Source organism: Furipterus horrens, unplaced genomic scaffold (genome assembly GCF_987537825.1).
Source record: "Furipterus horrens unplaced genomic scaffold, mFurHor1.1.pri manual_scaffold_16, whole genome shotgun sequence".
Lineage (NCBI taxonomy): Eukaryota > Metazoa > Chordata > Mammalia > Chiroptera > Furipteridae > Furipterus > Furipterus horrens.
This window is the reverse complement of record NW_028327186.1, coordinates 13,258,775-13,282,848: the sequence shown is the minus strand read 5'-3', so window position 1 is coordinate 13,282,848 and position 24,074 is coordinate 13,258,775. Positions and strand designations below refer to the sequence as shown.

At 41.2% G+C, this 24,074-nt stretch overlaps 1 protein-coding gene across 3 annotated transcripts in view; it reads right to left on the bottom strand.

Annotated features, from left to right (window-relative positions):
- Positions 1 to 24,074, bottom strand: part of SCAPER (S-phase cyclin A associated protein in the ER) — a 115,382-nt gene that overhangs the window by 77,273 nt on the left and 14,035 nt on the right. For 2 of the 3 annotated variants that reach the window (XM_090263626.1, XM_090263624.1), the window contains 11 exons: positions 20,799 to 21,017; positions 18,175 to 18,345; positions 17,185 to 17,260; positions 16,865 to 16,982; positions 16,487 to 16,598; positions 14,284 to 14,424; positions 11,594 to 11,749; positions 10,799 to 10,941; positions 7,901 to 7,982; positions 6,366 to 6,518; positions 5,488 to 5,595 (listed from right to left, as the gene is read on the bottom strand). In XM_090263626.1, the coding sequence (XP_090119752.1) occupies positions 5,488 to 5,595; positions 6,366 to 6,518; positions 7,901 to 7,982; positions 10,799 to 10,941; positions 11,594 to 11,749; positions 14,284 to 14,424; positions 16,487 to 16,598; positions 16,865 to 16,982; positions 17,185 to 17,260; positions 18,175 to 18,345; positions 20,799 to 21,017 (1,479 nt within the window). Of the gene's footprint in view, positions 1 to 5,487; positions 5,596 to 6,365; positions 6,519 to 7,900; positions 7,983 to 10,798; positions 10,942 to 11,593; positions 11,750 to 14,283; positions 14,425 to 16,486; positions 16,599 to 16,864; positions 16,983 to 17,184; positions 17,261 to 18,174; positions 18,346 to 20,780; positions 21,018 to 24,074 lie in introns of all 3 variants that reach the window. The other variant, XM_090263625.1, reaches the window with a different exon arrangement.

The following is a 24,074-nucleotide window of genomic DNA, read 5'->3' as shown; positions in this document are numbered from 1 at the left end:
TCTCAGACTGCAAGTACAGCACGTGGAACGAGCATCAGCCTGGATCCTGAGAAATCATCTCAGTAATATCACAGGGACACCACCACAGATCACAAACAGCACCAGCCTTTCAAGACAAGACCAAAGGAACGACACCGCTCAGAGTCAGACCCCTCAGCTCCGAGCGGCTTTGAAAGCCCTGGGTGACGAGGGCTTGGGGCTGTCAGCGGCTGCACGTCATACTCGTCACACTCACTGGCACGGAAACAAACATTCCCTTTAAGCCTGTTACCTTTAAATGTTTAGGAAAAGGATAAATGTGAAAATATAAGAGCACAGTAAATATGATATAAATACAAACTAAATGAAATATATATCCAAATTAAAATTTAAATACAAAGGTAAAAGGAGAGAAGAGTCACACCACTCTCACAGAGATAAAAGGAAGTTTTGGTCGCTACCTTATTATCACACAAGGTAGCAAAGAATGTCATAGGAATAAAGAAGGTTATTTCATAATAATTCATCGAGTATCATTATCATTAATATACCTAACAACACAAGTTTAAATTATATGAAGCAAAACTAATTAAATTGCCAAAAGAAGTTTTAAAAATCACAATTAGAACCAAAGGTTTTAGTATCCCTCTCTCAAAAACCGATGGCACAGAAGTAGGCAGAAAGCCCACCGGGACCCACCGGCGAGGCGATGGGTGTGTTCGCTCTTTCTTGGTCGGTCACAATGCGGTTTCACGGAGGTATACAGATGCCAAAACTGACTCCACTGTAGAGTTTAAAAACATGTGCAGTTTAATGTATGGCAGGTGTACCGCAAAGCTCTCTAAAAACAGCAACAAATTTCCCATTTGTAAGAATCTGGGCACTACAACACTGAGTGGAAAAACGGATGTCCAGAAGGATTACATGCAGCACGATACTTGTTTATGGAACAGAAAACAAGTGAAATACACTGAACACAGCACTGAAGACGAAGCCGGTCAAACCCAGGGGTCACCTCAGCTTCCCAAACACACCCACTCACACACACACACACACACACACACACACACGGAAGGCTCTGCCGCCTTTCTAATCTATAACCTTAGAAACAGCTCTTTGTTTAAAAGGAAATAAAAACTGAAACTACTTCTAAAGCCCATAAATTATTTAAAAACAGAATGAGCCTGTAAGAAATGTTTAACAATTATGGGAAGGAAACTACACACACACACACACACACACACGCACACACACGCACACACACACACCCAAGACAGGAGCAGACCAACACGCTGCTGAGTAGAAAGAATTAATATTTAAAAGATATCTACTCTTGCCAACTTAATTTATAATTTCAATGGAATCTCAACCAAAAATCAAACCGGAATTTCCTAGCTTAATAATTGAATTGCAAAGGTTATGTACAAATTGAAAAGCAGGGAAAGAGCCAAAGCAATTTTGAAAAAGAATAAAGAGGAACAAACTTACCCTATTAGAGATGAAAACAGAGATGGAAGCAAGAGAGAAAATAATACCTACTCAATTCTCGGAAATAACAGTTGTCACGCTACACATCTACACCCAGAGAAAATACCGCTCACAAAGAAAAGCACGCACAAACAACAAAACCCAGAATTTCCTATTAGGTGATTCTGTCTAACCTCAGAGATGGGTACACAGATAATTGTGTTACTATTTTTCTACCAATAGTCTATATACATCTAATGCTCTTACATATTTGTAATGAATTTCATCAAAATATTTAATAGTAGAAAAAGATATGCTATACAAATATACTAGGTCGATGAAACCTAGTATGGTGAATGGCTTTTCACGTTTGTTTAGTTTAATTGTATTATGAGAGTTGTCTAGAAGTCACAGAATAACGTTTTATCAAAACCGAAACAGTTTAAGTTTCTTCACTGCGGGTATTACTCACCTATTTAACACTGAATGTACAGGAAAGCAATTGCTTAGAAGAGTCAGTGAAGAGAACTTCAGATATTTGTAATTTGCTGACCCAGTGACAGACCCTATGGCTGAGCTTTCCCAAATGCCCTCGTTCTTACAAGATGCGAACCTGTGGCTGGTGAAAGCCAGGTGGCCTTCGAGGGGACAGAACAGAGGTTACGTCAAAGACTCAGAGAGATGCAGGCAGAGAAGGCTGAGAGGCAGCCTGGGAAGAGCAGATCATGAGTTCACCGGCCACTCTCAAAAGTGGTGGATGCAGAGAACACTTGAGTAAACAGGTAAACAAGGGACACACACTGGAAATCAGAAAAGACAGAAGACATTTGTATTTAGATCCAACTTTTCCTCCTGACATGGAATCACATAAGCCATACTCTTCCACACGCCGATGCCACTGTAAGGAGATGAGCAAGTGGCTGTGGACTAAGACCCGGTTTTCCAAAGAGGCTGTGTACTAACCAGAGAACCTTTCAAAATTATTGGGTCAAACTAAGGTTTAGAACAAACGTTACCTAGTGAAATATTTTACTTGAACAATGAAGAAGACTAAATCAGTTATGGATAGGCAGCTACATAGTTGCTGTACACCCTAATTACACTGTGAATGGATTTACCACCACGGAATTCCAAAAGCTGGAAGAAATACATCAATAAGAATAAGCCACTTACGTGTGTGAACTATGTGCTGAATACGTATACGAGTTCTCTGTCTCTCTCACGCTCTCATACTGAGACCTAGAAACATTTCCCATCCTAGTAAAGGGAAAATGGAGGCAATGGAAGTTTTGTCTTACAAGGAAGGTAAGAGGTTTTTATATTATTTTTCTAACTTAAAACATAAATTACTGATGCACTGGGGGGGTTAAATGAGTTATTCTAAATGAGTCCTTGTTGGTCCATTCCCTTGATTTTCTGTAGAAAAGCAAACATGTTTTCCTCACATGATTGTAACAGGAATGTAAATGCTCCTGCTTCTTCTAACAGAAGGGAAGCAAGGTAAGGGGGTGAACGAGCCGACCAGGATTGTCTGTGATTTCCCAGACAGCCGTCAGCTCTTCCTCCTCAATGCTGGGCACACTCTGGCCAAGGAGGTCGACTTATTATTGCACTAGACACAGGGATGTCCTTCTGTGTCTGCTAATCTAAAATTCCACTTTTTCCTCAATCACCTAATTAGCATAATTTTCCAAGGTGTATACTAATTTGGAACTTGCAAAACCACCCTTGCTTGTCAAGATCCAATCAATTATGGTTAATTTAAGATGCTTCATGAAACTCCTTTTCATACTTTCCATGAATCAGATTAAAATACACTATTATTTCCTACATATTTATATACACAGACTAACACACAGAACTTGTATAATTTCTGTGCATTTAAAGCCAAGGAGTCTCAGAAACAGAAATACATGGCTTCAAAATTTAAAAATAAAATGTTTTGACTTTATTCTTCATATAGGATCACATGTACTTCATCCAACTGCGACAAAAATCATTATCAGTTCTTCAGACGAATTAAGGAACAAACTACCAGAAAAATCAGAGTTGTAACTAAAACAAACTTCATGAATTCTCTAGCAATGGACACAGAAAAATTAAACTCTGGAATGCATTTAACTAGCACATGTTTGTTCTGACCTTTAAAAATTACACGCTTTCATCATCTGGGTTCTAAGATAATAAAAGAGAGAAAAAAAATCAAACCTCTAACAGCTCTTTTTGTGTAGGCTCAAGAAACATTAAAAATTTCCCAAATTAAAGTAAAAACACAAAACACTAAACCTTTCTTGTGGGGCAGCTACCTATTATGTTTAACTGGCTTAAAACAAAATGTGTCAAAGATCAAGAGTAAGTTATCTGACATGTCAAATGCATAAGGTCAAAGGTACAGTTTTATTAGGTCAGAGGTGGTATAAATAAAATCTTGTGTGTCAGAGAAGAAGGGTCGCAGACCTCATGTATGTAATATAAAGACATCACAGATGACAAGTAATAACTTTAAGTAGAACAAGTATGTTTATCATAGATACCCTCTGATTAAAAGTGAAAACTTCCATGTGAGAAATATAAAAGTGCCTTTCTGTATCACGTAACTGCACACTTGTGTTCGGGAAGAAGGGGAGGTAACTGAAAATAACTCCAGTCACGCATCGCTTAAGGACAGCGATCCGTTCCGAGAAATGCATCAGCGGATCCCACTGTGGCGTGAACATCATGAGTCACTCGCACACACCGGAAGCGGCAGCCCACCGCACATCTGAGCGGCGAGTGCAGCCCGCTGCTCCCGGGCTGCAGTCTGCACAGCACGTTGCCGTACCGGATACTGTAGGCACGTTAACGCAATGCCAAGTATCTGTGTATCTACACATAGAAAAGGAGAGTAAAAATACGCCATAAAAGATAAGAGTGGTGCCCTGTGCAGGGCACGTACCGTGAAAGGAGCCCGCAGGAATGGGGCCTGTGTGGGGGAGTTGGCGGGCGCGTGGTAAGTGGGTGTGAAGGCCCGGGACATTACTGTACCCAGCTGCGGGCTTCATTAAACACCGTATCCTTGGGCTGCATTACATCAATTTTTAAATTATTTTCAATAATAAAGTTACCTTAGCTTTCTGTAGTTTTTGTACTTTATAAACTTTAAACTTTTTAAATTTTCAACTCTTTTGTTCTAACACTTAGTTTAAAACACAAACACATGCCCTGAGCAGGTGCTCCGTTGGCTGGAGCATCATCCCAAACAGCAGAGGCTGCGGGTTCAACCCCCAGTCAGAGCACAGCCCCTGGTTGAGGGTCCGATCCCCAATTGGGGCCCATACAGGAGGCAACCGATTGCTGTTTTTCTCTTCCACATCGTTGTTTCTTCCTCGCTCAAGTCAGTAAGCATACCCTTGGGGGAGTATTAAAAAGGGGGGGTAATTATACATCTGCACCTGCACCCAGAATGGCCCCCAAAGCACCGCAGTAACCTTCCCCAGGCTTAAGAGGTGGTTGACAAACAGGGTTTTTTCATCCTTGGGTAGCTTTAGAAATTTGTTATTACAAGTAAAACCATGAAATTCATAGATCAATAATGTCATCCCTGTCTCAAAAACAGTTGCATAAAAAGTATTTATAAAAATACTTATGCAAATCTAAATTCCACATAAATAATAATTATAGGTAGATAAATAATGCATTTCCAAAGTTTTCAATTGAATACTATCATCTACTTAGTATGTTATCATATACAGTATCATATAAAGGAGGATATTATTTTATATGAAATTTATAGTCAACTGTTTGCTAAGAAATGTAGAGATCGCTAATTCTTTTCTTATATTACTCAAGTATAAAAATGCCATAACTTATTTTGTACTGAAATTATATAGGAAACAGTACTTAATTCTCATTTCTGTTTCTTGTTCATATGTACACTAAAACAGTAACACATTCACGTGCTATTATAGTTATTAAATGCTAACATGTTGAAATAACCACGGAAACACACACGAGCATGGGATTCTGTGTGAAGCCGTGCACAGGCAGAGGAAGAAGGCTCACCACTTCCTCGTCGGAGAGCTCGCGCCCCTGGATGCTGCTGCCGTCCCTCACCGCTTGCTGGTGCTTCCTTCCTTTAATGTGGCTGAACAGATACACCTCTGAAGAGATCTGAAAGCACATGATCGGAGCAATGAAATCAACACTGAAGCACGTCTCACTTTAAATGTTACCCATTCATCCCAGTACACTATATGCAAGTTGACACTGCTTTAGTATTTATTTATTAGGCGTAAAAATGCTTCCTTTAGAACGCAGTTCTGAGAATCCTCCAGAATAGGTATGGTCCAAACAGGGCATGCCATTGGAGGATGTCACTTCCTCTGAGCATCAAGGTTCCAGTTTCAGCACTGAGAACATTCCTTTCCTTTTTTTGATACCAGTACCAAAAATACTGCCTCAGGCGACCACTAAGCAGGTACACTTCCATTCTATTGGCAGGTAGGTGCTTCAGTACTTTGCAGTTCTACTTGTAAATGCTGATATTATTTTTGTACTACAAGTCTGCATAAAAATAAAAAACGAAATTCATGGGACTCAGCAGGTAACTTAGTGTGAGTTTTAAAAAACAGGGAGAACAGCCTCGGCTGATGTGGCACAATGAATTGAGCACGGGTCTGTGAACCAAAAGGGTGCCAGTTCGATTCCCAGACAGGGCACGTGCCTGGGTTGTGAGCCAGGTCCCCAGCTGGGAACATGCAAGAAGCAACCGATCACACAGTGATGGTTCTCTCCCTCTCTCTCCCTCCCTTCCCCTCTCCCTGAAAATAAATAAATATTTTTTAAAAAAACAAAAACCAAGGAGAGTATACATTCATAGGTTAATAAACTTCAGTAATAAACTATAATGTATGTCCACCATGTTGATAATGACCACGCACCAGGACATTGCACAGGGAACACTGCTTCTTCCTCTCGTAAGGGGTCAGCTTGGGGGCATAATCAGTATTTGCATGCCGTCCACTGCTCAGCTCGGCAGCCTTTTCTTTCCTTTGTTCCATCTGTTCCATGTGTCTTCGAATGCTTTCATCATGCTGTAGATGAAGTCAGAGTGTGAGAATAAAAAAAATTATTCAAATTACACTGACAACTGGAAAAATAATATTTCCGCAAAATAACAGAACGTCTCCATTCAGCGTTAGCTTGAACACCGAGGACAACGGCTTCCGTAAAGCCCTTCTGCAGCTGCTGCGCGCAGTCGCGTCCCTACAGCGTGCTCCAGAGAGCCCCGCCACGGGGCACCGGGAAGTGCTTGTGGAAGAGGTCCCACGGTCAAATAACTTTGGAAATAGTAAGTGAAAGCGAAAAAGGTTTTTAAAATGTAACTTTATGAAGCCTGTGGTATGTCACTGTGTGTGAGGCAAGAATCCAACAAACCCAGCTCACACTCAGCGACGCCTCACACACTTGTTACACACCGCGGGCCTCTGGGAAGCACTTTCTGAACACACAGCAGGCAATGCTGACTCCGGTCAGGTCCTAGCCTCTCGTCACAGCACACAAGGCCCATGAGGCTAAAGACCTCTGCCCGACACCAACTACCTTTCCAGCTGTCCTACACCTCCAGTGACTTTCTTGGGAACAAAAGAACACGCCAAGAAACACTAGCTCAGACTTCTGACTTCACGCTCACACTACTTCAGAGGGCTGAAATGGCGTCCCAGCGAACGACCCGTTCTCCTATGCAAGTTAACTCATCTTTCTTTTAACATTCACCTCAGGAATTATTCTCTAAAATTACTTCCCTGACACCTTCCATGTTAGACTCTGTGCCCTCCTGTACGTAAACCTTCACCCATATGATCTGCTTAACACTTGCATCTCGCATCGGAGCACGAGTTTCCTGACATTTAGAATCACGTCTTACTCATCTCTGTCCCCGCACCTACCACAAGGCTCAATAAACATTTACTGCATTAAATTTAAATGAAGGATGAAGTCCTGGACTGTACAGGCAGCGACACGTGGTGCTCTCCCATGTGGAATCTACCCTCTGTGAGGAGCCCGCACGTAAGTCATGTGAAGAATTCATACTGCTAGAATGGGAACTGCCGTACTCACGGGGAACACTTCCTAGAAAATACCAGTTCGCCCTCATCTCCCAAGCTGCAAATGTGCAATTCCTAAGCCTTAAAATCGAGTGAAACAAATGATAATAATCACTGCTCAGTAAAAACAAGAAATGTTTAAGCGTGGTTAATTTTTTCCCTCCAGTGCTTTATCTTATTAAAATAGATTTAGTTCTTGGGTAGTTGAATTAGCCGATACGATGGTAGCCCATCATGTGTCCTGCTATCCAAAGATCAGGCGTGCACACCACTTCCGTTTTCTACGGAACGAAGTTAGGGAACGGACCCCGCCCTTATGCCCCACCCAGTGACAGCTCTGAGCGTCCTGGGAAGACACGGATCCCCACCTTGAGCTGGATTTTCTTCTGCAGCTCCTCCACCGCCTCCTGCTGCGCGGCTGTGAGCGCAGCTAGTCGCTCTTCTCTGTCTCTGCGAGCACACAGGGGAGGAACAAATCTCGTGGTTAAAAATACAACCAGGATTCGTAGGCTTACATATTCTAAAGGGTTATAATGTTTTAGCATTATTTTTCTAAGTGCCTGTTAAGTCCTAGATGTATTGCTCAGTAAGTGTTTGGAAAGCAACAGAGATTATTAGTTATGAAATAGGTTTCTGGACCCAGCAGCGGTTTAAATACAAGCTCTAGGACTGTCAGTTAAATATGCCAGTGAAACCACCAAGAAAAGAACAGAAAAGGCATGATCTCGCCTCGCAAACAAACAGGAGAGGACACAACCCCAGACCAGCCCCCAAACTTCTCTGAATGAGGTCACCGTTGGATTTAGCAAAGACTACACAACTGCTATTAGAAACATGTTCAAATAATTAAGAGTAAACCAAAATAAAAATATTATGACAGTGATTTAACAAAGAGGGAATCTCAACAGCGAAAGGAAAACAGTTTTTAAAAGCATTCCAATAAAAGGAAAGAGAAATCTGTGAACGAAGCTGATTCCAGGGGTGGAGCGTGGAAGACACGATGAGTCAGAGTCTCTCACAGTGTCAGAAGGAAGGAAGTGCTCAGAAAAGTCAAATGAAATACGTCAGAGACACAGGGCCAGATGAAGGAACTCCCAATGTCCAATGCGGGACAAGCTGAGCAAGCAAAGAAATGAGTGACATAATATTGGTTTATAACCCAAAGTGTAAAAAAACACATAAATGAGTTCACGGTGACATAAAAATCAGTCAGTGAATCTGTGGGAGAGGAGAGACCAAGGTGCTGCACCGCAGCTGGGTTAGGTGGGAATTCTTCTTTCCACGGACTGTGGGCTAGGCGTCGTGGCTTGCTTCCGAGGAGCACAGTTTAGGGAGACTTTTACAGTAATTTATACAAAGAAGAGACCCAACAAACACTGTCTTTGCCAGGGACCAAGGTGAACAAAATCAGTGGTTAAAGTTCAGTCGAGAGCATGAACTTCCGGCAGGTTAGGAACAGAAATGAACATTTACCCCTGTGCTCCTCCTGTTAGAAACCCATAACCCTAATCTAACCATGAGGAAAACACCCACGAAATCCTAACTGAGGACCATGCTACCAAATACCTGACCACTCCTAAACCCCGTCAAGGGCATCACAACCAAAGAAAATCTAAGAAACTGAGAGACCTCAGGGGAGCCTGAAGAGAAAGGCAATTAAAGACCTGGAGAAAGAGTGGCCAGAGACTTCCCAAAATTGATGAAAAACATTAATGTAAAGAGTAGGACAATCACGAAGAGCACTGACCCAGACAAGTCCCAGTCACACAGAAATGCGAAGGGGCCAAGGCAGTCCTGATGGGAAAGAGAGTGCGGGGTAGCATTCAACACCAAGAGTCACTACAAAGCCTGGATAATTAAAGCAGAGGATAAGAAAAGAGACCCCTGAACCAGAGACAGAGCCCACACACAGAGCCATGCATCCATGGAAACTTGATTTATGTCAGAAAACTCTGTAGACCAGAAGGAAAAAGTAGATTTTTCAATAACGTGTGTTAGGATATTCACATGAAATAGAATGAAATTCTCAGTAGGTAGGCAAACAGTGTGCTACTAAAGAAAAACTACACCATTTTTAAGTCTCTTATGACTCAGGATAAAGAAGGATTTCATAAACAAGATCAGAAAGCACAAGCCACAGTGCACTCAGCTTCACCGCACGGTGATCAAAGATTACCTTCATCGAAAGACATCATAATGAGTGAAAAGGCAAGCCACACCTACCAAATTTATATGCAATATATGTATCTGAGAAAGAATTAGTATCTATTAAGGTAATTCCTAAACATTAAAAAAAAAAAGATCCCAATAACCCTGGCTGGGGTGGCTCAGTGGATTGAGCGCGGGTCTGGGAATCAAAGGGTCGCCAGTTCGGTTCCCAGTCGGGGCACAGGCCTGGGCTTCAGACTGGGTCCCCAGGTGGGGGGTGTGGAAAATGCAACCACACATGGATGCTTCTCTCCCCCTTTTTCTCCCCCACTTCCCTTCTCTCTAAAAATAAATAAATAAAACCTTTTTTTAAAAAAAGATCCCAATAAAGAAACGGGCAAAAACTTGAACAGGCATTATATATTAAAAAAAACAAAAACAAAAAACTGAGTAACCGATAAGTATGCAAAAACTGCTCAGCCTTGTTTTTAGCCTTGGACAGTCAATTTCCACATCCACCAAAGAAAGGCAGTTTCTCACCCACGAAAGTTGCCACAATTAAAAGGTCAGAAGAAAAAATCCCATTTCAGCAAGGTATACACCAACCAAAAGGGACTTAGGCTTGGCCAATGAAATGCTTTTTCCTGGCTCTTTGCATCTTAAAAAAGTGATTTTAAAATGAAGGGATGGCTAAAGGTCATTCGTCAGAATCCGAGTGATGGCACGCTGACCAGACTGTTCCCGGCAAAGGACCACAGCGAGCCTCTGTGGCCTGGCCTTTGATCCCTGACCCCTTCCAGCCTGTCCTCTAACCTCCAATCACTCATGCTCCCAGTACGTTCCTACACATTCCCTTTGTTTAACGAAGCAAGCCAGAATCAAACCGAAAAATCGGTAAATATCAAGTTTCACATCCAACAGAAATGTTCAAAAGGTTTTCATTTTAATACGATGTCCTAACCCCTGGTAATTGAAATTCAGTGCAACATTTCTGTATTTGGGACTTTTCTAAAAGATATCTACATGACAGCAAATGGCTTTATTTTAAGACTTGATTCAAATACTCTCCCACTGCAAAATGCTTGTCAGGATCAAAATCAAGACAGCACACGAGGTACCTGGCTCTTTCCCTGGCTGCGTCCTCACGGGCTTTTTCCTTTTCTTGCCTCTGCTGTTCAATCCGCGCTTCTTGCTCTTTCCTCTTCATTAGCAATTCTTCTACGCGGGCCTGCCGCTCCGCCTCTAGGGCCCTCTTTCTTTCCTAACGTTGGAAATGTTTTAGAAGATGTTAGACATATGTGCAAAACGCCAATATTAAAGGTGACAGAGCTGGGACATATATGTATGTAATCCAATCGAGTGGATCCCCGGCTTGCCAATAGGTACGTTTCACAGAACTTAAGCAGAAATCAAACATTGATGATACCTGGTTTTCATGTCACTTAACCAGTGTTACACAGAATGATCAGAATAAATACTATTTTCAGCAGATACTACGTTATTCTACTCTGTGAGAACATAATAATATTTCATGGTTAATCAATTCTAAAGCCTTGGGCTTAAAAATGGTTTTAGAAATACCAGAACATCATGAAGAAAGCACAGTTAATGGAGTTCATCCCTGAACTAAGCTTCCATTCAGGGACGAGTGAAGAAAAGTGTGTGGCAAGGACAGCGATGCTGTAAGTCAGTGCGGCTTCAGGGAGTGGGCACTGGCTCAGACTCCCTAGTTTTGCTTCCAGTCCCCACTATTCATCAGGCAGGGGACTCTGATAGAGTTACATTACACCTGTGCCTTAGTTTCCTGAAAAACCAGTGAGGAACTGTGCCCTTAGATTTTACACTGGTGGCCCCCCTCTTTATGCCCAGGACATATCAGGTGACCGATAAGTGCTTGCCAAGTAAAATTCTACCTGAACAGCTTCGTCGCGCGCTTGCTTTTCTTCCTGTCTGCGCTGACGCTCCTCCTGCAGTTCATTAAGCCTCTGCTCGTATTCCTTCAGTTTCGATAAGACGTCATGGCGTTTATTCTGGGCTTCAAGGGTATTTATGAAGGCAATTTCATTCACCTTCAACAAAAACAAGGAGAGTGAATTTCAAGTCAAGTTAATTCTAGGGTATCACAAAAATTAACTCAATAGTCTTTATATTATAACATAAACAAATTGTCAGGCATAAACAAAAACTTAATGACTTATGAGTCTTTTCTTTCAATAGTTCTCTCAAAAATGGATAATAATTCATTATATAGAATAAATACCTGGGCCTTGGTAACAACTGACTTAAAAAAAAAGCACTGCCATAGGAAATATTTTTAAGTCAAGAAACCAATTAAGATTCTTACTGAGACCATCTTATAGTTCTACTTAATATCACTGTAATCTGCAACCACAGATTACATAGGTACAAACAGGTTATTCTAATGAGTTTGGACAAACGTGAAAGAACAAATCATTGTTTCCCCAACACATTCTGACTGAGTGACATTTGGCTACAAGACAATGAACTACAGACCCTGTGCCCTCAGCTTCACACACATGAACCATAGGAGCCAAGTTCCGCCGGAGAGGAGTTTGTATGAGTCAAGTGCAGCTTATGGTAGAGCTGAAAAAAGTCAGTTGGGTTAGAATTTTTCATTCTTTAAAGCCAGAATAATACTGTGAAGTGGTCGAGGGAAGCAGGGAAGTGAAGTCCGGGCTTACGTTCTTCGGCAGAAGCGAGACTCCCAGAACCATGCGGGGAGGGGCAGCTGCCACCGTGCAGGTGACCTCAGACCGTCAGAAACAGACCCACGCGTGCACAGCCGGCTGCTTTCCAGTGACGGTACCAAGTCAATTCAACACATAAAGGAAAGTATTCTGAGCAACTCGTACCGGAACATTAGTTAGCCATATGAGAACAAAATTAATCTGAACCCTAACTCACACCATATCCAAACAATAACTCAAAATGGAGCACAGACCTCACTGTAAAATTCAAAACTTCTAAAAAAAAGTTAAGAAAAAATCTTGGTGACCTTAAGTTGAGGTAAAGTTTTTAAAGAGGACACAAAACTCACCAAGTATAGAAGAAAAAGGTCAACATATTGAACCTCAGCAACTTTTAAAACTTCAGAACACGCTGTTAAGAAAATAAAAAGGCAATCCAGAGACTGAGAGGAAATACGTGTACAACACAGATCTTATTCTCTAACACGTGAAATCCTCTAAGAAACCCTGACATTTGCAATAGCAAAGATGAACCTGGAAGGCATATATGCTGAGGGAACTAAGCCAGACCGAGGAGGACAAATACCGCATCACTTCTGTTTGGAATCTCAAAAAGAAAAAAGTCAGACTCACGAAAACAAGGGGCAGAAAGGCCGCTGCCGGGGGCAGGGAGGCACGAGGAGAGGCCGAGAGGGGACGGACTTCCAGGCGCGTGATGAGTGTGCGACACGGCTGATGACAGTGTTCGTGCGCGGGCACGCACACGCACAGCGGGTGAGGTGGTGGGTGTGGTCCTTAACTCGACTGGGGGAGCCCTCCACCAGGTAGCGCAGATCAGATCACCACGTTGTACACGCGAAGTATCTGACCGTTTTATCTGGGAGCGACGCTTCCATAAAGCAGGGAAAAATAACACAATAATAATAAGCCAATCTAACTTGAAAAAATAAACAAGACATGTGAACAAGTATTTCACCAAATAAGGGATGCAGACAGGAAAGAAGAGCATGAAAGGATGTGTAACACTGCAAACGGAAACCACAGGGGCCACTGCGGACGCCCACAGGACAGACCGCGGCCCAAACCATGATGTGTAACCGTGTCGAGTGGCGCTGAGGACGCGGCGAAGCAGAACGCACATCCTCTGCTGATCAAAGGCACGGCAGCCTAACTGTCCTGACTCTGGAAACCCTTTTCTTTAAAAGTGAAGAAGAACCTATCACAAGACTCTACGCGAAGATAGGAACGTCCGTGTTCACTGCAAAAGCTGGAAAGGAAACAGACGTCCGTCAGCAGGTGGCTGAACTAACAAACGGGGTGCGTCTCCTCAGTGGGGCGGATTCTCAGCCATGAAAGGGGCCGGTCAACGCAACAGCAGGGCCGGAACCAAAACAACTGTGTTGAGTGAGAGACGCCAGAGGACAGAGGACACACTGTGCTCTTTTATGTGACGCCATTCGCCTAAAACTCTAGAAAATGTTAACATGCACAGTGACAAAGAGCAGACCAGACACTCCAGTACCGTTGGAGGAAAGAATGAGTTACAAGGGAGCATGGAGAAACTTCTGAGGGTGAGGGAATTGTTTAAAATCTGCAGGGTACCGAAAGCTGCAGGAATATATACATGTCAAAACGCATCAAGCTGATGCTTCACATGTGTGCTATCCCGTGTTGATCACTGACACCTCCATAAAGCTGTAAAATATATGTATATCTCATAGGTTGTTGTAAAGATAAGATACTGCGCCTAAGGAGCTTTAAACGAGCCTGTAAAAATGCTCTGTTATTGTGACAGACAATAAACATTCTGATAAATACTAGCTTCTTATATATAACAATCGGAAAAAGGACGTGGGCAATTAATTCAATCTTCAAAGCACTTAAGATACACTCACCTTAGCTTCTTCCTCTTGTGCTTTTTTGACAATGGCTTGTAATTGCACCTCTCTTTTAAATTCGGCATGAAGCAGCTTCTCTTCCATCATCCTACGGCGCTGATCTAGTAACTCTTCCTTCCACTTCCGGACGTCTTTTTCCTGCAGACAGGGAATTACCATATCGTCACTCTCAGCCTACAGTCATTTAAAAGGAGTGCAAACTGATCAGCAGCTGAGGACTGATCAAGTCTAGGACCCGGGAAGAGCTGAAGGAGCGTGACCGATGATTAAGAACAGACTCTGGAGACAAACCGCCCAAGCTCCTAACCTATCCGGTCACCTGCTAGCTCAGTGAAATAACACTTTCAAAGCCCATATCTCGCTGTCCCTATCTAGTGACAGAGTAACAGTAGTACCTAACTTACTGGCTGTTTTTAAAGGCTGAGTCACTAAATGTACAGCTCTTCAAATAGTGCGTTAGACAAGGCTCCGGAGATATATTTGCTGTCATTATTTTACTGCGCGATGATTATACTGAAAGTGAAAAGAGCGTGTGTTTGTTAGCCCTATAAACAATGTCTCTAGTAACCCAACTGAAGACAATTAAGTAATTTTTTCCTAGAGGTTGGAAAATGGTGAGAAGTCTAAAGACTACATTTCTTTGCATAAGAAATATTCTCTGAAGGGAAGAAGATTTTGAGTACCCTAGAACAAAAAGTAGATATAACAGTTGCCCTTAGTTCTCTAAAGCAATATCAAATAGAAGTAAGAGGCGATTGTGTGCTTCAAGAAATCAGACCCAGCCCTGGCTGGTGTGGCTCAGTGGATTAAGTGCCGGCCTGGGAACCAAGGGGTCGTGAGTTCGATTCCCAGTCGGGACACAGGCCTGGGTTGTGGGCCAGGTCCCCAGTTGGGGGCGTGTGAGAGGCAATCACACATGAGTGTTTCTCTCTCCCTCTCCTTCTTGCTCCCTTCCCATGTCTCTAAAAATAAATAAAATCTTAAAAAAAAAAAAAAACGAAGAAGAAATCAGATCCAGCACCAATGTCATAAATTATGGAAAATCAGATGTTGGCTCAACATGAGTAGGAGAAAAACATCTCAGTTGAATTTTAAATGCATAATTATGTGTTTAACCAGCAAAAAAAGTATGGCACGGAGACAGCGTGGATTAGAAGCTAGAGGGCAGAGTCTCTGAGCCCGAGCTGAGGCAGGGACGCTGGGCAGAACAGCACTCAGCCTGTCCTGGACTCAGTTTCCACACCTGTAAAAGGGGGCGCTGTACCGGTTCCACTCTGCACCTCACAGTCCCTGTGGTGCTCAGGTGAGACATGCATGCAAACCAGTGTGGGAACGGTCCCCTCACACAAATGCAGGGTGGGATTCATCACTAAACTCAATGGAAGCGATACCACAGTGATGGGAAAATTAAACCAGAAAACCTCTAATTTGGACTTTAAGAATATCCAAATAATTGGAAGTTATATAACATAGTGAGAAAATAAACTATGTAATTTTATTTGTATCAAAAACATAGTAATAGGAGATACAGAGGTTGTGTTAGAGGATTTCTCTAAAACTGAAAATGACATATTAACTTTCTTAGAACCCCACGAAATGGAGACCATTTTTCATATTTGATTTATTCATTCTAAATGCTTAAAATAAGAACAATGGCAAATTCTTGAGGTGCAGATAAAGAGAAAAATGACAGATTATTTCCCTTTTCAGTCAACTTTTCTACTGCACTAAAGAGAACCTTGTGCTACCTCATTTTTTTAAAGACTCAAATTAATGGGTCCAATTGCCTCTCCCGAATTTGAAATACACATTGTGAGTCATGCAAGTATCTAACCTACGCACACCAGTGACCCTCCCTGGCACCAGAAGGTAGCACAGCTCCCCTGCACGGCCATGGGCACCCACCCTCTGTCCCCCGGGTTAGGTACTCCAGCCCACGAACTGCAGGCCGGCCCCCAGGAGCCCCAGCCCCGCCGTGCGGCTCCCTGCACGCGGCCACGGGACGGTGGCCACCAGCACACGGCAAACAGGACGGCATGTCACTGGTGGGGGTGGGGGGGCCACCAAAGGCAGTGATGCTTCCATTCTGGACATCGCTCACTGTGCAGTTACTTCCGGTTCTCTCAGCCAGAAGAAAATTTCAATTTGGAAACAAGCCCTGTATAAGGCTTATCATAATTTCCTAAAGAGTAAAACTCACCCTTTCTAACAATTTCTGAAGCTTTAATGTCTTCTCTTCACGCAACTTTTCCCTTAGCTGCTGCGCTTTCATTTGTTTTTCTTCATGTTTCTTCTTAGATTCTGCAATTGTTCTATTAATACAAGTAAATAGACAGGACACAGTATATTTACATGATGAAACCAAAAATATTTTCTTTAGTCCTCAAAGTTCAAAAAATAAATATAAAAACGACACAAAATTTCGATCTAACTTATAGGAAAACACTGCCACTTTCCAAAGGCTGTGAACTGTCCTGAGTAATGTGCCTTAAAATATTGTATAGTTACTCTACTTAAAGTCAAAAGTGTTTAGTTTCCCTCCTGTGAAATATTTCAAATTAATTTTTGGAGGCCAGACCTTTTACGAGACGGAGAGGAAAGTTTTTCATGCATGTGAATTCCGTGTCCTGGAGGCCGAGCGGGCTCCTCCTCCACAATATCCCCCCAGGACGTATTTTGGCGCCAAGATTCTCGAGCTGTTCATTAAAAAGAAAACCACAGTTACTGTTTAACCTCACAGTTCTATAAAACTAACAATTGGGACCAGACTTTTAAAGGCATCAGCATGCCCACTCTAAGTTATCTATTTTACACAGAAACTCGTATAAGATCACCTATTACATCTCTCCACCTGTACACACACACACACACACACACACAAACACACACACACAGTACCTTCATAATCTGCAAGGACATCGTTCCAGTCCATAGACATACCACAGAAAAATACACTTCCACTGCCCATGCCGGCCTAAAATGTTATAAAGAAAATTCAAAACAAATATTAGAACACAAATATAACCAAAAAATATAAACTATACGTAAAATTTTCCTATCTGTTGCTAATCCATTTCATTTATCAAATAGTTCAAAACAAGAATAAAGTCATATATTTCTTGTGGTCACAATAATCACCCAGTTAAAACTACCATAGTCCACACACTGTAAGAGAAAGACAAATCTACTTACCATTTTATAGCAGAGACAAGGCAAGTAAAATTTTTAAAAAATATCCTGGCCTATACTATTATAATATCCTCTACTATCCTGTCTACATTATAATAATGTATACTACTACTACATAAGTTCTGACTTCTTCAGAGCTTCTCAACCTCTACAATTGTAATCTGAGTAAGGTTGAGTTGTTGCTTTCTGAAATTCAATTTCTTGATTTGTAAATGGAAAATAACTTCTAACTTGTAAATTGCATCATATTAAAAACTTAGTAATGGTAGCCCTGGCTGCTGTGGCTCAGTGAATTGAGCGTCAGCCTGCGAGCCAAGTGTCGCTGGTTCGATTCCCAGTCAGGGCACATGACTCGGTTGCACGTCAGATCCCCAGTTGGGGGCGTGAGTGAGAGGCAACCACACAGTGATGTTTCTCTCTCTTTCTCCTTTCCCCTCTCTCTAAAAATAAATAACCAAAAAAAACAAATAAAAAAATTATTATTTTTAAAAAAACAGTAATGGTAAGGTGCTAAAATAAGATTTGCTATTGTTTGTTGTATGTCTCAATCACAAAGACTGATACTATCTGTACTGAATATATTTTTTAAGTAATTTTAAATAGGGTTAGATGAACTCTAGGTCCTTCTAGCCGTAAGAATTTTATGTCTGAATATACTTTTTTGAACAATTAAATTAAAAATTCTAAAGGCTTGCTCACAGAAAAATCACTGTCGTTGTCAGTTTCAATATTAATATCATTGTTTTCTTCAGCTTCGATTTCTCTAGTCAACTGCTCCTCTTCGGCAATGGCACTAGCGATGGCTTCTTCATTGGCCTTTTCTAGACGATCTGCTAGCTCTTCCTTTTTGGCGAGAACTTCTGCCATGGACTATAAAGTTTAAGACAAACAAAATAAAGAATCATCACTTGACTGGAAAGTTTAATAATCATGTCATTCTTTATATTCTGCTCACATAGTCAACAGTACACATAAAGCAGCCTTGTTCTAGCATCATAAAAGCTGGGGTTCAGCACAGGCTCAAGCCCTCGCTACCTGTGTGACTTGGAAGGTTCTAAGAACCGAGAGCCTATTCTGTATTCCCTAAAATGGTACCATAATCCACAACTTACCTTCTGTACCAGACTGCTGTGTATGAGAAACTGTGAAGTTACGTAAATAACAAATATTATCATTAATGACAGTGTGGATTTCAGTTGTGTGCAAAAATTCAAAAGCTATATATCAAATCTCTTTAAAAACATTATACTATAAAGGGAAAAGGAACATATAATTTATGCTGTAATGATGAAGATACCTTATCTATATATAAGCTTTGTAATTATTCCAAATAATATACATGATAATCATTAATTAATAAGTCCCTAAGGTAAGCTAAATATGTATATAAATATAGCTCCACAGTCGTATTCAGAGGGTTCCATAACCCTCTCTCGACTGCCAGGACAAGCACCAGAGCTGGGCCCAGACACGGGAGACCCAGACAGTGTCATCAACAACATGGGCATGGCAGTTTTTCCACGAGACATGACAGCATGTGTTCAAAGTAAAGACCAAGGTTCACGGGGCCTTTATTACAACAGAAAACCTGGAGAAAACGCAAACATGCCAGCAACTGAATGGACGAACACACTGACTGTGTTATGGGCACACGACAGAACACGCTTAAAGACAATAAAGAGAATGAACTAAGACCCACAACTACACAGACGAAGTTCAAAATAATTATGCTGAGCGGAAGAAGCCACACAGAGATCACATGACTCCACTTACATAAAGTTCTGAACGTGCCAGTTAGTATGTAGTGACAGCAGGAAAAGGATGGCCTTGGAAGGGGATACGGGGAGAGGCTGGAAGGACGGGATACGAGGGGGAACGTGAAAAGCTTTAGAGGCAGACGGTATGTCCGTGATCGTGACTAGACTGGTGACTTCGTATGTATGAAGACTTCAAAAATTATCTACTTTGTATAGTTCAGATATGGGAAGTTTACTAAAAATCAGTTATCCTCAGTAAAGGAATTTAAAATGCAAACGCTTGAGTCTCAGCTCCTCGCTGAAGTGTCTGGAGTGGGGCCCACGCCCGGGCAGCGCTGGACACTGCGGCCCCTCCCCAGCCCATCTGTACACACTCGGCCCCACAGCACGCACTCTCCCGGGTGATCAAAAGGGGGTGAGGCGGTCTAAACGAGGGTCTGTTGCTTTACATCATAACCTGTTTCTCTACAAACCCTAGAATAATACAGAAGCTGGTGTTAATGTGCCACACAAACGTTCCAAGTAACAATTTAAAAATACAAATATTAAAGTTGAATTCAATGATCTGCATATAAGGTTTACTATATTCACACTGTGAAAATCGAATAAATATCTGGATACATTGTTTTTTAATTTCCAAATAATCAGTAATATTTGAAATTTTAGTAAATCTGAAAAAATAGATCCATGGCAGGTAGGTGTTCTATCTAGCTACCACATTTTTGCCATATTTTTACAATGTAGGCCAAAGAGGACCTTAAGCAGAGAGGTTCTTACAGTCATTTGGCTGAAATGTCTGTTAAGTAAGAGAACTACAGATTTTCAAAAAACTCCAACCGATTATGTGACAATACTGGATGGAGAAAGAAAGAAAATAGTTCTCTCGTCGCTTCAGGCACTCGCTATAACCCTGTTTAGAACCGAAAACAACGAGGCACGTATCTAGAGCAACCCACAGAAGCATCTATGCCAAGACGAATTAGAAACAAATTCTAGCCCTGGCTGGTGTGGCTCAGTGGACTGAGCGCTGTCCTGCGAAGCACAAGGTTCTAGGTTTGAGCCCCAGTCAGGGCACAGGCCTGGGTTGCAGGCCAGGTCCCCAGTTGGGGGTGCGTGAGAGGCAACCAATCGACGCATCTCTCGCACACTGATGTTTCTCTCCCTCCCTTCCTGTATCTTAGTGGAACTCTGACATGGTTGCGCAAAGAGGGAAGCCATGTCTGTCTGCACCGCAATCCGGACCAGATCTCCTCTGAATCAGTTTCTTCGTGCTAGACTACAGAACATGTGATCAAATCACATACAAATAGAATGGATTAAGTCTCACAGTCTCATTTTGTTCCTCTACAAAACAAGAAGAATCTTAACCATATCAAAAGGTTGATGAGAATAAAATGTTAAAAGGACATAATACATAGAATGGTTTTTAAAGAAATGCTTTGTAAAGTGTAAAGTGATCCACAACACACAATATTATTAGAGTATATGCTTCGATAATATATTATAGCTTTAATTTACTTACTCGGAATTTTGATAAGTTGTTCTTACCAAGTTAGCAGCACTCACATTTGAAATATCTGAAGAGTCCATTTCACTTTCTGTCCTTGCTGTGTCTGCTGACGGTCTGTCTTCCTCTGCATGCAGAGGAGGTGTGTCATCTTGCTGAGCAATGGAAACACATTCTGCATCCTTGTGAACAGCAGGCATTTCAGAAGTTCGCACAGAATTGTCTGGTAAGATACTGCTGCCAGAGTTCTTGACATCATCCAATGTACTCGCTGTGAACTAACAAAATACATTTTTGAATGAGTCAGAGATTAAAGAAAAAAAAGTAAGTACTCCACTTTAGAAAACCTGAGCTGCTAAACCTATCAACTGTGAAGTAGTAGTTGACTGAGTGGCAGAAAACTCACTCATCTTTTTTGTATGTTTCAAGTGCAAAAAAAGAAACCATTAAGCAAGTAGCCAGAAATTTCATTTGCATACCTACTATGTATAGGGTACTGTCTGAGCGCTTTAAAAAATTAAGCAACATCACCCCAGCTGGGTGGCTCAGCTGGTTGGAGCATCGTCCCACACACCCAAAGGCTGCAGGTTCGATTCCCAGGCAGGGCACACACCTAGGCTGTGGGTTCGATCCCCAGTCAGGGTGCATATGGGAGACAATCAGTTGCTGTTTTTCTCTCACATCAATGTTTCTCTCTTTTCCTCTCTCTCTCCCTCCCTTCCTCTTCCTCTCTAAAAAAAGAAAAAGAAAAAAATCAATAAACATATCCTCGGTGAGGATTTTGAAAAAAAAAAAAAGAAGCAACAGATATTGTAATTATATTTTACGTTAGCAGTATCTTCCCAATGAGTACTTTAAGATATGCCTCACAACAAAACCTGGTCACAAGTAAAATACTTTGTCTTATATTCAAATAACTAAAGGTATTTACATGGTTTGTGGGAAGACTGTCTCTATTACCAAATAAAGGCACTTTGCACCAAAGATATAGTTTGAGGGCATTTTACTCAAAAGTATAAAGCATGCGCTGTTCTTAAGTACATTTTATTGATTATGCTGTTACAGTTGTCCCAATTATTTCTCCCTTTGTCCCACATGGCCAGGTAACCCCCTTCCCTGCAGCAATCCCTCCCCCATCAGTTCATGTCCACGGGTCGTGCACGTAAGTTCTTTGGCTTCTCCATTTCCTATCCTGTTCTTACCTTTCCCCTGTCTATTTTGTTCCTACCAATTATGTAAAGCATGCTCTCTTTAAATAACATTAACACAACCTCTCAGTATCTTTTCATAAAGAACCAACAGCACATGATACCAATTCTCAGATCCAAAAGAGGAACATACCATAAAATTGTATATGTGAGTACAGTTTCATTATGCAATTCATGTTCTTTATTATGTTGACATCCTCCCTCTCCCCTTTAAGAATATTTTACACACAACCGACAGAAATGTGAAAACAATCTAAAACAAATATTCCACAAGGTTAGGCCAAATACATGTCCATTTTTAAAAATCTGTCTAGCGAATAGAAATCAGTCTTTATTTTCATCTTCACAGAGTATGGAAAGAATGCTGCTGTGTTTTCCAATTATACACGGAGTAATGAGCTCCACATAGAACTCAAATCTAAAATTGTGAATTTAAAACTCACATTACTACTTAAATAAACATTTGATAAATATTGATTGTAGGGGCCATAAAACCCGAGTTTGATTAATTATTTATATAAATATTAAACTTGGCCAAGTCTTATAAACTACTTTAAAAATTGTATTGATCAGAGCTTAAAGTGTCCCAAAGTGTTGATTTTAGCATAAGCGTTATTTAAATTGTATCATATTGTATATACTGCTATCAACATTATCTATACATCAGAAACCATGGTTTATAATCTTCTTGGTAATATTTATATAAGCATTACTGATGTTTATAATACAGTCAACTGTTTATTAAAAAAATCAATATCATTTATATAACAAAAATAAGCTAAAGTTGAAAATATATATAAATATGCTAATTCCATTTTTAGAATGACAGTGGAGAAAACAAATATTATCATTAGCAAGTGAACTTCTATATTGAAATATTTTAACAACAGCATAATTACTCAAAAGTTTTACATATGGATTATTTCTGAAATTCCAAAATCATGTAAGTTTATTTATCATACAAAACCAGCAAAATTTTCATTTTTAAAGATTTTATTTATTCATTTTTAGAGAGAGGAAGGGAGGGAGAAAGAGAGGAAGAGAAACATCCGTGTGTGGTTACCTCTCATACGCCAACTTGGGGGCCTGGCCCGCGACCCAGGTACATGCCCTGACTGGGAATCGAACTGGTGACCTTTCGGTTCACAGGCCAGCACTCCAGCCAGGGATAGCAAAATTTTTACACTGTTAAAATTTACAGCTAAAACACACATTAGCAAAAATCCTAAATGTTTTTTAAGTGATATAAAAAGTTATTTTTAAATTAACTTAACCTATATTAAAACGTTTCTTAAAGTTACAGCCAACAAATAAGTACTGATGATTTCCTATGTATCTAGGGCTCTGCTCCACATTGTAGGAAATTAAAAGACAGCATAACATACCACCTATAAGGAGTTCCTAATCTCACATGGATGTAAAACACAGGGACATCGAAGTTACAGAATGTCACGAACAATGTACGATTGAGAGCCAAATACCACCCTTAAGAAGAACATGGAGCCCTGGCCAGGGAGCCCAGCTGGTTACAGTCCCGCCCTGACACACACAGGAGGACTGCGGGCTCAGTCCCCCGTCAGGGCCCATACAAGACTCAACCAATGACGCATAAAGAATTCGAACAACAAATCAGTGCTTCTCACCCTTTTTTCCCCTTCCTTCCTTTCTGTCTCTGAAATCAATGTCTTAAGTCCTTTAAAAATAACTGAATTTAAAGAAAAAAAATACATGGAGGTTGAGTACAGTTTCCAATAAAAGTAAATATTCTACAGTTAAAAGAAATTTTAAAAGCATAATTATTCTGAGAAATATCATAACTGCCTCACAACCTTTTATTTAGCCCCTGAGTCATATCAAAGAATAACTCTTATTTCATTAGTCATTTTATATAAAATTATACTCACTGATCATGAATCTTTATCCAAACAAGTATCTAATACATTCCTGGTAGAGGTGGAAGAGGGACTGGGGATAAATGCTAATGGAAACAATACAGCCTGGCTGGTGAGGCTCGGTGGGTGAGCACTGGCATGAGAACCAGAAGGCCGCTGGTTCGATTCCTGGTCAGAGCACAGGGCTCGGCGGGGGGCCAGGTTCACGGTTGGGGACGTGCAAGAGGCAAGTAAC